Source organism: Bufo bufo, chromosome 2, assembly GCF_905171765.1.
Source record: "Bufo bufo chromosome 2, aBufBuf1.1, whole genome shotgun sequence".
Lineage (NCBI taxonomy): Eukaryota > Metazoa > Chordata > Amphibia > Anura > Bufonidae > Bufo > Bufo bufo.
Genome location: NC_053390.1, coordinates 447,253,223 through 447,267,042, shown reverse-complemented (window position 1 = coordinate 447,267,042; position 13,820 = coordinate 447,253,223). Strand labels below are relative to the sequence as shown.

At 38.0% G+C, this 13,820-nt stretch overlaps 1 protein-coding gene across 2 annotated transcripts; it reads right to left on the bottom strand.

Moving 5' to 3' along the window:
- Nucleotides 1-1,489: 1,489 nt before the first annotated feature.
- Nucleotides 1,490-12,090, bottom strand: AZU1 (azurocidin 1). Of its 2 annotated transcripts, none has more exons than XM_040420407.1 (5): nt 12,004-12,090; nt 4,381-4,534; nt 3,424-3,565; nt 2,851-3,084; nt 1,490-1,799 (listed from the first exon to the last, which is right to left on the bottom strand). In XM_040420407.1, exons 1-5 carry the CDS (start codon nt 12,080-12,082, stop codon nt 1,650-1,652), a joined length of 759 nt encoding a protein of 252 aa, XP_040276341.1. In that variant the 5' UTR covers nt 12,083-12,090; the 3' UTR covers nt 1,490-1,649. The 2 variants fall into 2 exon arrangements, with proteins under 2 accessions (XP_040276341.1, XP_040276342.1); XM_040420408.1 differs by having other exon boundaries at nt 3,424-3,517.
- Nucleotides 12,091-13,820: the final 1,730 nt, after the last annotated feature.

Sequence of the window (13,820 nt, the reverse complement as noted above, 5' to 3'; positions counted from 1 at the left end):
GCTGCCTATAGGTTATTTAGGGCATTGAAAGGCAACATTATTGGAGTGCATGGGGCTCAGTTGCAATACCACATACAACCTGTGGACAGTTGTGGCACTGTTTTTGGAAAAAAGGCAGTCATTTTTAACACTGGACAACTCCTTTAAGTGCTTTAGCCAATACAGGCTGGAGACATTGATGCTGATGAAACTCGTTGCATGATGTTACTCGCAAATATTAAGCTTTACACATACATCCAGGTATGTCTCAAAATCCAGATTTTAATAATGAGAGGAGCTCACTATTATTTTTATAATTTTGAGGGATTCTTGTTTTTCTGTTCAATAATTAGGTACAGGGGTACTGGCAAGTAAACCCCAACCAATTGTAGATTGGCATCAGTCTAAAATGCTACTGCATGTTTGGTTCATTTCACACTTTCCTACAAGACCCTTGGTGATATGATAAAGCTCGCTATTAGTGGATTGTAGAACTGTACAAAAAACTTCAATCATAGCAGCAGTGACAGCAATGTTGAGTGTGGGACAGAGGCGTAAAATTGGTAAAAAAAAAAAAAAAGTTAGGGCAGGTTCACATCACCGTTATGGATTCCGTTTTTGTCTTCCCTTATAACATGGTTATAATGGAAAATAACTGTATCCATAAGATGGAAGTCAAAAGGGAAGCCTTTTGCGAGGCATTCCATTTTGATCCTTCATAATACAAGTCTATGGGCAGCATAACGGATCTGTCTGGTTTCCATTATGCAGCTGATAGCTGTAGGCAGTCTGGGCATGCTGGGAGTTGTAGTTTTGCAACAGCTGGAGAGCCTCAGGTTGGCCATCCATCGTCTATAGGAATGCTGAAGACAGCAGAGTGCATGCTGTGAGCAGATTGGACTGTGAGTAACCATTTCAACCCAAAATGCACTGGTTTTGTGACATTTGTTTGCTGTGAGTTTATGGCAGTTGCAGGGGGGATAAAGTCCTAAAAATTACATGTGTAACAAGACCCTAATGAAGTGGGATACATCTAGGTGACACCCTTGAACCAGCAAACAGTTGTGAAAGATGAGTCGTTTCAAATTAGAAAAAAATGTGATTGAACTAGGGGATGGATTGAAGAAAAATAATGAAGGACTAGGTGAGTTTTTGCCAGGCTTTCAGACAGTTCCCATCTTTGGACTCTTAAGCTCTTCTAGATCAATGATCAAATGAAACTTATCCTAGACATTAGAACCATTTATTAAAACTATTTCTATTTTTATGTAGACTGCCATTTTATACAGGCTATAAAGGTCCTGGAGAAAAATTCCATTCGGAGCTAATTACATTGATTCAAAACATATTAGACTTTATCAATAATATAGGGTTGGGCCCAAGAAACCCCAGTCCGACACTGATGCTAAAGTATGTGGGTGAATGAACATGATAACAAACCCTTATTGAGGAAACTTTCCATGATGCCGTGAGACGTTCACGTACAGATTGATAAAAGAAACACCAAGGCAGCACTGCAACAGAAATCTTTATTTTCTTTATATCAGTTACATGTTCACATTGTCATTAGGTCAAATTATATAAACTATGCAATGCTCTATGAAGGGGTTAAAGCCGATGATCTAACAGATGAAGTTACTTATGGGTGAAGAAGACAGCTTTCTGCATCGTCAGCTGTTGATAGATCTATCAATAAAGTCTCGGAAATTGGCAACCCGGGAGAAGAAATCAGGAGCTACCCCACTTCCACAGCTCCGGATTATGAAGGAAGAAATACCTTGAATGACCCCATTGCACACGAGAGGACCTCCAGAGTCTCCCTAAAAGAAATGTTTCATATTCTTATTACTCTTATTGCAAAAAATAAGGTTTGTGATTAATTTCTGTGGGAAGCAAAATTAGGATTTTCAGTCGACCGACATACACAATACCTTGCAACAGGGTTTATCTTTCATTTTATATCTTATTTACTCCATGATGTAAAACCTATTGGGCAGTGGATGCGTAAAAGAGGCCTATGTGTAAATGGCACCATTCAGTCTTAAAATATGGACTGCCGAGTTAAACATTAGATACAGACCTGTTTTTATCATCCCATAACCCATGTTGTGAACCACGCTGCCAACTCTTTCCTGTTTCCATAAATGAAAATATATAGCGGCACTATTTCTCCAACCCTATTTAAAGCCAATGGGGGCCACCATGGGGCCTGTGTCCAACTGGAAGGCCACCTATACCTGACTTGTCCCATGTTTGCCATGCTATAAAATAGGATATACTGTATGCACTCAAACAGTGCGTTGCAATAAGCAGCATCAGACTCTCGTTCCTTGGGCCCACCAGAAAAAATGAGTCTTGGGGCCCATTCCCTATATCATCAATAATGTTTAATAGGTTTTGAATTAAAGAAACGGCGCATGATTATCCCTAAAGGCAGCAGCTCTAAATATTTTTTTTCTGGACTTCTGGGCCCATGACATTATTGCCTCAAAGCCTTGACCCACTGGAAGAATCTCTGGTGGGCAGGGGTGCACCTAGCCTTGCTGCTGCCTGAGGCGAAAACTGAAAGGGCGCCCCAACCCCTCCAATACAAATTTCTTAACCTAACCCCTTCCCTCCATCCCTACTGTTAAAGACATACCTGAAAAACATTACATACAGAGCTACAAAACATACAGGGTAATACAGCAACACATACTGTGCCCACCGTGCTTCCCAATACTATACTGCAGAAACAGATAATCCCCTTCTGCTTCCCCCTATCTGGTGCTGCCTGAGGCAATTGCCTCACCTCGCCTCATTGGTGGTGCACCCCTGCTGGTAGGCCTGTACGACCCTGGCAATAAGCAAAGATTGTTTTTGGATACTTACAAAGCATATGCCAGCCTGACGCATAAATACTCCGGTGCATATATTGTTGGGGCGACATTGATCTCTTGCAGTCACTGTGACATTGAGTTCTTGAAGACTGTTTGGAGCTCTTGCCTGTGTTCCCAATCGCCCCCATCCTGAAGTCATACATTGGGTTCCAGCTGGGACTGTCTCATTCACTCGAGGTAGACTAACCAAATTAACTCTGGAGTTCAGAGCTACATTTCTATCAAGCTACATCAGAAAAAATAAATAAAAAGGAAGATGAAATCCAACATGCATGATTCTTCTTTTCTCAGACATCAGAGGACAGGTTGTACCCTCTTACACATTAGATCAGTGATGACCAAACCTGTGGCTTTCCAGCTGTTGCAAAACTCCCAGCATGCCCAGTCTTCCTACCGCTATCGGCCTACAGAAGGGCATGGTGGGAGTCGCAGGTTGGCCATTCCTGCATTAGATGGTCGTCCAGTTGACAGTTTTGGCCAACGTTCATCTAATGTGCGAGGCCACCTTTAGTCTATTAAAAGATGCCGTCTTTTGTGAACATGAGTATTTTCTTTGTATTCTCACCTGTAATATAAGGATATCATTTTCCAGTGTCTGTGGATTGAAGCCGTTTTCAAAGACTCGTGAAATTCTAAAAGTTTGCCTGGAGGCTTCGTTCCTGGAAAGAGAATGAGCCCCTAATATGACTGTCACCTGATTTGGGTTTCTGCATGGTAAAAGGGAAGAAAAATCTAAATAAGGCGTATGTTATAGCATGCACTGGTAATATCACATTCAGGGATACTTTATTAGTTTATTTGTGTAAGCTGGCCATACACCGTAAATAAATGTCCGCCAATTCGGACAAAAGAGTGATCAGGCAGTAGGGCTTTAACAGATTCTTCTGTTATCGAGGAGATAACTTCAGGTAGCAGCTCTTTCCTCTATCCTCATTCAGGATACATACATGCTCAGCCAAGGATGCATGTATATGGTGAAGTCAGCCAAACAAACCTTCTAATAGGTATGGCCAGCATTCGTTTTGGATGTAGTAATGCAGCCATAATTAAAATAAGTTGAATTGTGTACCTCTCCCATATTTCTGAACTGACCATGACATTTAAATGTGTGTTTGCAGGATGAATAATGTTTTTTTTTTTTCTACAAACCGCACCACATTTTGCTTGCGCTGTGTCTTGTGAAGCCTCTCAGTGCCATTCACTCAAAAGGGTTGCCTCATCTCAGATATGTCAGATAGGTGCGGATTCCACCTTTGGGACCCACTCCTATGTAAAGAATGGGACCCGGAAGTGAACAAAGAACAGCCATGCATGCACAGCCACCTTCCATTTATTTCTATGAAAGTTCCGAAAATAGTCAAGCCGTGGCTCAGCTACTTCTGGCAGTCCCATGGAGGTGAATGGAGCAGTGGTACATTTGCACGTCGCAGTCTCCATTAATTTCTATGGAACTTCCAAAAATGTATCCGCTTGACGTACAGCAGAAACAAGATGTGAACAGCCCGTTAGTGATGCTACTTACATATCTGACATGCAATGGGCTGCTGTCATTACAAACTGCTGGGCAATGAGTGATCCCCCACAGAAATGCTGTCTTCTAAACTGAAGAGAGGCAATGTATGGGTGAGAATTGGGAGCAGCCTCCCTTCCCCCAACAATCCAAGTACGGAAAGATCCTGAGAAAAACATTGTACCAGAAAAACAATACCAATGTGAAAATACAATCACTACTTATAATTGAGACAGAGAGATAGATAGATAGATAGATAGATAGATATGGATAGATAGATAGATAGATAGATAGATAGGAGATAGATTAGATAGAACAGACATATAGAAAGATATCGCACAGATCGATAGATAGATATTTCCCACTTGCTTTGGCAATGCTAAAATGTATTTAGTCCTGCCAATAAAGCGGATTTGATTTGATATAGATAGATATGAGATAGATATGAGATACATAGATAGATAGGAGATAGATATGAGATAGATAGATAGATAGATAGATAGATAGATAGATAGATAGATAGGAGATAGATAGATAGATAGATATGAGATAGATAGATAGATAGATATGAGATAGATAGATAGATAGATAATGAGATAGATAGATAGATAGATAGATAGATAGATAGATATGAGATAGATATGAGATAGATAGATATGAGATAGATAGATATGAGATAGATATGAGATAGATATGAGATAGATAGATATGAGATAGATAGATATGAGATAGATAGATATGAGATAGATATGAGATAGATAGATATGAGATAGATAGATGATAGATAGATATGAGATAGATATGAGATAGATATGAGATAGATAGATATGAGATGGATAGATAGATAGATAGATAGATAGATATGAGATAGATAGATAGATAGATATGAGATAGATAGATAGATATGAGATAGATAGATATGAGATAGATAGAGAGATAGATAGATAGATAGAGAGATAGATAAAGAGATAGATATGAGATAGATAGATAGATAGATAGATAGATATGAGATAGATATGAGATAGATATGAGATAGATAGATATGAGATAGATAGATATGAGATAGATAGATATGAGATAGATATGAGATAGATAGATATGAGATAGATAGATGATAGATAGATATGAGATAGATAGATAGATAGATAGATAGATAGATAGATATGAGATAGATAGATAGATAGATAGATAGATAGATATGAGATAGATATGAGATAGATAGATAGATAGATATATAGATAGATAGATAGATAGATAGATAGATAGATAGATAGATAGATAGATATGAGATAGATATGATAGATAGATATGAGATAGATATGAGATAGATAGATATGAGATAGATATGAGATAGATAGATAGATAGATAGATAGATAGATAGATAGATATGAGATAGATATGAGATAGATATGATAGATAGATAGATAGATAGATATGAGATAGATATGAGATAGATATGATAGATAGATGATAGATATGAGATAGATATGAGATAGATAGATATGAGATAGATATGAGATAGATAGATAGATATGAGATAGATAGATAGATATGAGAGAGATAGATAGATAGATAGATAGATAGATAGATAGATAGATAGATATGAGATAGAGAGATAGATAGAGATAGATAGATAATAGATAGATGGATAGATAGATGGATAAAGTAGCAAAAAGGCAGCACTCCAAAATCAGTAAAAAATTAAGACTTTTTTTTTTACTGATTTTGTAGTGCTGCCTTTTTGCTACTTTGTGTATTGGGCAATAGTCTAGTCCCTTTGGGCGTGCACCCTTTTTTGCTCAAGTTGGATGTAGTGCTGCTAGATTTTTGCTATAGATAGATAGATAGATAGATAGATAGATAGATAGATAGATAGATAAATAGATAAAAGATAGATAGATAGATAGATAGATAGATAGATAGATAGATCTTTTTTGCTCAAGTTGGATATAGTGCTGCCAGATTTTTGCTATAGATAGATAGATAATAGATAGATAGATAGATAGATAATAGATAGATATATCTATCTTTTTCATATCTATCTCATATCTTTCTCATATCTATCTATCTATCGATCTGTGCCATATCTTTCTATTTGTCTGTCTTATCTATCTATTTCTATCTATTATCTATCGAACTATCTCATATCTATCTAATCTATCTATCTTTTTCATATCTATCTCATGAGATAGATCAATAGATATGAGATAGCTCTATAGATAATAGATCGATAGACAGACAGATAGATAGATACTGTAGATGGGAGATAGATAATAGATAGATTGATAGGAGATCGATAAATAAGAGATAGATATGAGACAGATAGATAGATAGAGATAGATAGATATGAGACAGTTAGATAGATAGATAGATATAGATAGATATAGATAGATAGATAGATAGATAGATAGATAGATAGATAGAGATAGATAGATATGAGATACACAGATAGATATGAGACAGATAGATAGAGATAGATAGATATGAGATAGATATGAAAAAGATAGATAGATATTAGATATATAGACAGATAGATATTAGATATATAGATAGATAGATAGATATGAGATAGATATGAGATAGATATGAAAAAGATAGATAGATAGATAGATAGATAAAAAAAGAAGAGAAAACAAACAGCAGCACTTTATAGGTTTGCCAGGTGCAAATTCCGCAATAGTTCCCGGACCAGGAACAGTAAGCTAAAAATGATGAAAGAGGGCAGCACTTCAGTCTTGTGGTAAAAATAAGGTGATGTTTATTACACCCAAAAGCAATGCAGCATTTCAGCTCTCTCAATGGAGCCTTTGTCAAGCTTGACAAAGGCTCCATTGAGAGAGCTGAAATGCCGCATTGCTTTTGGGTGTAATAAACATCACCTTATTTTTACCACAAGACCGGAGTACTGCCCTCTTTTCATCATTTTTAGATAGATAGATAGATATAGATATATAGATAGATGATTGATAAATAGATAATAGACAGATAGATATATAGATAGAGAGCCCATCTTCATAGCAGCAGTCCCAGCTCCTACCATCACAAAGCCTTGCTACACCAAGAAACCCCAGAAAAACAAAGCACCCTGCAACAAGTCACCCAAACCCAGCCTGCCCAAGCCACCAACCAATATAGCCTGACAAAGGGCAAAATCCAAAGGACGATACACAAGTACAAAGAGGAGTATATTAGCATCTGGAGGAACGACATAAGAATATCCCAGAAGCTGACAGTATACCAGAGCCTGCAGAGGGAGTACAAACTGGCTCCATATCTGGAGAAACTCCCCAATCCAAAAGACCGACAGATCCTGAGCCAATACAGACTGAGCGCCCACAGCCTGCTCATTGAATCCGGGCGTCACCGACAGAGGTACATGCCCAGGGAGAGTAGACTGTGCCAGCAGTGCGACCAGGAGGCCGTGGAGGATGAGGCTCATTTCCTGCTGCGGTGCCCCAAATACTCAGCAGTGAGGGAGACTCACTTCAGGAGACTGTCTGATCTCTGCCCAGACTCCTGATATTCCATGGACTCCTATACCCCCACCCTGTATATGTCCCCATCCCCCAACCCTACCCAATTATTTCCCACTTGCTTTGGCAATGATAAAATGTATTTAGTCCTGCCAATAAAGCTGATTTGATTTGAATAGATAGATAGATGAGACAGACATATAGAAATATATGACACAATGATAGATAAATAGATAGATAGGAGATAGTTCGATAGATAACAGATAGATTAATAGATAGATATACAGTCAGGTCCATAAATATTGGGACATCAACACAATTCTAGCATTTTTGGCTCTATACACCACCACAATGGATTTGAAATGAAACGAACAAGACAGAATAATAATCATGAATCAAACTTTCACTTTTTAATACTTGGTTGCAAATCCTTTACAGTCAATTACAGCCTGAAGTCTGGAACGCATAGACATCACCAGACGCTGGGTTTCATCTCTGGTGATGCTCTGCCAGGCCTCTACTGCAACTGTCTTCAGTTCCTACTTGTTCTTGGGGCATTTTCCCTTCAGTTTTGTCTTCACCAAGTGAAATGCATGCTCAATCGGATTCAGGTCAGGTGATTGACTTGGCCATTGAATAACATTCCACTTCTTTCCCTTAAAAAACTCTTTGGTTGCTTTTGCAGTATGCTTTGGGTCATTGTCCATCTGCACTGTGAAGCGCCGTCCAATGAGTTCCGAAGCATTTGGCTGAATATGAGCAGATAATATTGCCCGAAACACTTCAGAATTCATCCTGCTGCTTTTGTCAGCAGTCACATCATCAATAAATACAAGAGAACCAGTTCCATTGGTAGCCATACATGCCCACGCCATGACACTACCACCACCATGCTTCACTGATGAGGTGGTATGCTTAGGATCATGAGCAGTTCCTTTCCTTCTCCATACACTTCTCTTCTCATCACTCTGGTACAAGTTGATCTTGGTCTCATCTGTCCATAGGATGTTGTTCCAGAACTGTGAAGGCTTTTTTAGATGTCGTTTGGCAAACTCTAATCTGGCCTTCCTGTTTTGAGGCTCACCAATGGTTTACATCTTGTGGTGAACCCTCTGTATTCACTCTGGTGAAGTCTTCTCTAGATTGTTGACTTTGACACACATACACCTACCTCCTGGAGAGTGTTCTTGATCTGGCCAACTGTTGTGAAGGGTGTTTTCTTCACCAGGGAAAGAATTCTTTGGTCATCCACCACAGTTGTTTTCCGTGGTCTTCCGGGTCTTTTGGTGTTGCTGAGTTCACCGGTGAGTTCCTTCTTTTTAAGAATGTTCCAAACAGTTGTTTTGGCCACGCCTAATGTTTTTGCTATCGCTCTGATGGGTTTGTTTTTTTTTTTTTTCAGCCTAATGATGGCTTGCTTCACTGATAGTGACAGCTCTTTGGATCTCATCTTGAGAGTTGACAGCAACAGATTCCAAATGCAAATAGCACACTTGAAATGAACTCTGGACCTTTTATCTGCTCATTGTAATTGGGATAATGAGGGAATAACACACACCTGGCCATGGAACAGCTGAGAAGCCAATTGTCCCATTACTTTTGGTCCCTTAACAAGTGGGAGGCACATATGCAAACTGATGTAATTCCTACACTGTTCACCTGATTTGGATGTAAATACCCTCAAATTAAAGCTGACAGTCTGCAGTTAAAGCACATCCATTGTGGTGGTGTATAGAGCCAAAAATGTTAGAATTGTGTCGATGTCCCAATATTTATGGACCTGACTGTATATAAGATAGTTAGATAGATAATAGATAGATAGATAGATAAGACAGACAAATAGAAAGATATGGCACAGATAGATAGATATGAGATAGATAGATTAGATAGATATGTCTATCTATCTATCTATCTTTTTCATATCTATCTCATATCTATCTATCGATCTGTGCCATATCTTTCTATTTGTCTGTCTGTCTTATCTATCTATCTATCTCTATCTATTATCTATCGAACTATCTCATATCTATCTAATCTATCTATCTTTTTCATATCTATCTCATGAGATAGTTCGATAGATAATAGATAGAGATAGATAATAGATAGATATGAGATAGGTAGATAAGGATTATATAGATATGAGATAGTTCAATAGATAACAGATAGATAGATTGATAGATAGATATGAGATAGTTCGATAGATCGATAGACAGATAGATAAGAGATAGATAATAGATCGATAGGAGATAGATAGATAGAAAAAATAGATAGATAATAGACAGATAGATAAGACAGGCAAATAGAAAGATATGGCACAGATAGATAGATAGATAGATAGATAGATAATAGATAGATAGATAGATAGATAGATAGATAGATAGATATGAGAAAGATATGAAAAAGATAGATATAGATAGATATGAGATAGATGGATAGATGATAGATAGATAGATGATAGATAGATAGATAGATAGATAGATAGATAGATAGATAGATAATAGATAGATAGATAGATAGATAGATAGATAGATAGATATGAGAAAGATATGAAAAAGATAGATATAGATAGATATGAGATAGATAGATAGAACAGACATAGAAATATATGACACATATTGATTGATTGATAGATAGATAGATAGATAGATAGATAGATAGATAGAGATAGATATGAGATAGATATGAAAAAGATAGATATTAGATATATAGACAGATAGATATGAGATGGATAGATAGATAGTAGATAGATAGATAGAACAGACATATAGAAATATATGACACATATTGATTAATTGATAGATAGACAGATATGAGATAGTTCGATAGATAGATAATAGATAGATAGATAGATAGATAGATAGATAGATAGATAAATAGATAGATAAAGTAGCACTCCAAAATCAGTAAAAAAAGGATCAATTTTTTTACTGATTTTGGAGTGCTGCCTTTTTGCTACTTTGTGTATTGGGCAATAGTCTAGTCCCTTTGGGCGTGCACCCTTTTTTGCTCAAGTTGGATGTAGTGCTGCTAGATTTTTGCTATAGATAGATAGATAGATAGATAGATAGATAGATGATGGATAGATAGATATATAATAGATAGATAGATAGATATGAGATAGATAGATAGATAGATAGATAGATAGATAGATAGATAGATAGATAGATAGATAGATACAGAGATAGATGATAGATAGATATGAGATAGATAATAGATAGATAGATAGATATATAATAGATAGATAGATAGATATGAGATAGATAGATAGATAGATAGATAGATAGATAGATGTGACAGACAGAAAACTATGACACAGCCCAATCAATAGATAGACTAGGTAGGTATGTAGATAGGTAAAAGTTATACATTTAAAGCAGTTTTCTAGTAGTAAATAAATAACCGTTAGTCCTTGTACAGTAATACATGGCTCTGCATTTTTTCTAGTATAATTGTGTATCAAAATTTCACGTTTTGCCAAATCTCTGCTTGTTGTCAGTGAACGAACGCCTTGTTTAGATCCAAATATACCTTGATAACATGCTGAAGGCACAGGGGCATAATTACAATGGAGAGTTCTGACACTGAGCTTTCACAAAACGTTTGCCATGTCATAGGGACATATCAATGGGTTTGATGAGTGGGGGTCTGAGTGTGGAGACTGCCACCTCTCTGTGACATATCAAAAGTTTTATGTGTGACTCTTTAACAAACCATTCATCTTTGTCAGCCTGCTATGATCATGACAGGTTTTTCCTTAAAATCATGAGTTTTTTGGAGGAGGTTTTTAGCCAAAGCCATAAGTGGATCCAGTAATGGGAAGTATAAACCTTTTCACTTTATATTTCTGATTTCTTATGAATCCACTTCTGGCTTTGGCTGAAAAACCTGCAGTAAAACCTCCTCCAAAAACCTTGTGGGAACCTACTCTAATAATCCCCAGGTACTGAGTAGTGTTAAAAAAGCCAAAAATAAAAACGTAAAAAAGTATCTACTATGCTTCCATTGGAAGGAATGTATTTGTCCTACAGACCCCCTACATCTCAATAGAGTATACTTGTCAACTTTTCAGAGGTGGGGGAGGTTTCAGTCCATAGAAATCTAGGTTAACTCATTGACTCCCAAATACATAGTCCTACTGCTTGATTGTCTACCAATGCTCACCTCCTTCCACCAGGCATACCCAGAGCGCAAGTGGTATGATGAAAAGACCCATGTTTTCAGTGGCCTTCATAGTGATCATTCTCTCGGGTTCAGCACATTTATAACTATCCATCAACGGTTGAAATTACATAACTAACTGAACGGCATTGTGTAAGTTCCAACTGCACAGGAGAGAGAAGGAAATTAGGAATTAGCAAAATGTGAGTGACTGCTGAAAATTGCCAAAATTGGTTTCTAGCACGTCTATTCATGAGATGATATAAAACAAACACAAAAAAGAGGACTATGGTTCGTTATCTAAGGTGAGTTTAGTAGAGCAGCTGTAATACAGACCATAAAATAAGGCTTCATTCACACTGGCGCTAATATTTCCTTTGTTATGCTTCATTATAGGAGCAGAACTCCAAAAATAATAATAAAAGTACCTGATCAGTTGCAAGCTGGGCACAAATATAGTCCATCTGGTGTTCATAAGGGAGACTGGCATTTTACTGGACAAAGCAGGTCAGCATGCTTCACTATTTTGTCTGTGACTTTTGATGGAGAGTTCCTAATGGAGCAAGCCATAACAGTGCCAGGCACAGTGTCCTGTATTATTGGCAGCCTCACAGTGCCCAGCATTACTGCTCAACTGTCCCTGATACCACACGGAGCAACTCTTCTCTCATGTAATGATGGCACTCTGCTATCTGCATCAGAAGAATACAGCTGCCCCTTCACTTGCATGTCTATGGCCTGATGCTATGGGGGCCACACAGAATGGCACTGCAATCCTCAGGTTATGAACCTATTAGATGTGCAGTGACCCAGTGGTTCAAAGCTTAAGGGATTAAATTGTATACAATGATTGTGTCCCAAAGGTTGAATACAAGGATTTGAGAGTTAATGCCCTGGCCTCTTAGAGATAGTTGCTAGTCAGTTGAGATATGGGCTGGTCCCACCTCCTCAGGACAGAAGCTGGAGATAGTGAGTGGGCAGCTAGTAAACAATGTGAGAATCGCTACATTAAAAAGCTGGTGTTAGAGAGAAAAGCAGTCGACAAAGGGACACCAACCCTGCGAGGTGTACCAGCCCTATAGCAGCTGAAAACCAGTACCTGCTTCTGAGAGAAAGAGCACAGAATTTTATTGAAGATTGAGGGCCATTACAAAAGGGACAGTGCTTAGCCAAACACGTCAGTGAAGGTAATACATGAATGTAGGCTGTGGACTTCACTGCATTTGGTTGCGGAAAAGCCTCAGGTGCCCTACCATACAGGATTTCTGAGATGGACTGGCCATCTGTTAAAGACTATACCCTGCAGTTAGGCATTGTAGTGCCACCTTAGAAAAGAGAATTCATTCTCAGAGAGATTTTGCACCCCTTGGGCAAGTTTGGAAGTTTGCTTGGATTAATTGGGAAAGAAACTCAAAGAGGCATTTGTGGTATGGCCTAGACCTCTGTACACAGCCTTGCAAAAACTGTGCATGTAACCTGAAGAGACTGAGCTTACTCTGTATGTGCCTGTGTATATTATATGCCTAAACAGCTTCAGTTAAAGGGCTTCTGTCACTCCACTAAACAAATATATATTTTTTTGTCTCCTTAAAATCCTTATGCTGCGATTTCTCAATATATAGGGCTATTACTCAGTTTGGTTCAGTAGTTATATAAAAAAACTGACTTTTATAATATGCTAATTACCTCTCTAGCAGCAGGTAGGGCGGCTACCTGCTGCTAGCAGCCGCATCCTCCATTCATAATGACGCCCCCTCATCATGTTGATTGACAGGGCCAGCGGACGCGCTCGTTCTCTGACTGGCCCTGTCTGCGTTTTA

What these genes read in the sequence shown, in the direction of transcription:
- AZU1 (XM_040420407.1), bottom strand. Translation starts at nt 12,082, where the DNA reads ATGATCACTATGAAGGCCACTGAAAACATGGGTCTTTTCATCATACCA. An exon ending in GCCCATTGCATGTCAGATAT is followed by an intron (nt 3,566 to 4,380) that starts GTAAGTAGCATC and finishes TTTACCATGCAG; the next exon opens with AAACCCAAATCAGGTGACAG. An exon ending in GTCAGGCTGGCATATGCTTT is followed by an intron (nt 1,800 to 2,850) that starts GTAAGTATCCAA and finishes CATTTCTTTTAG; the next exon opens with GGAGACTCTGGAGGTCCTCT.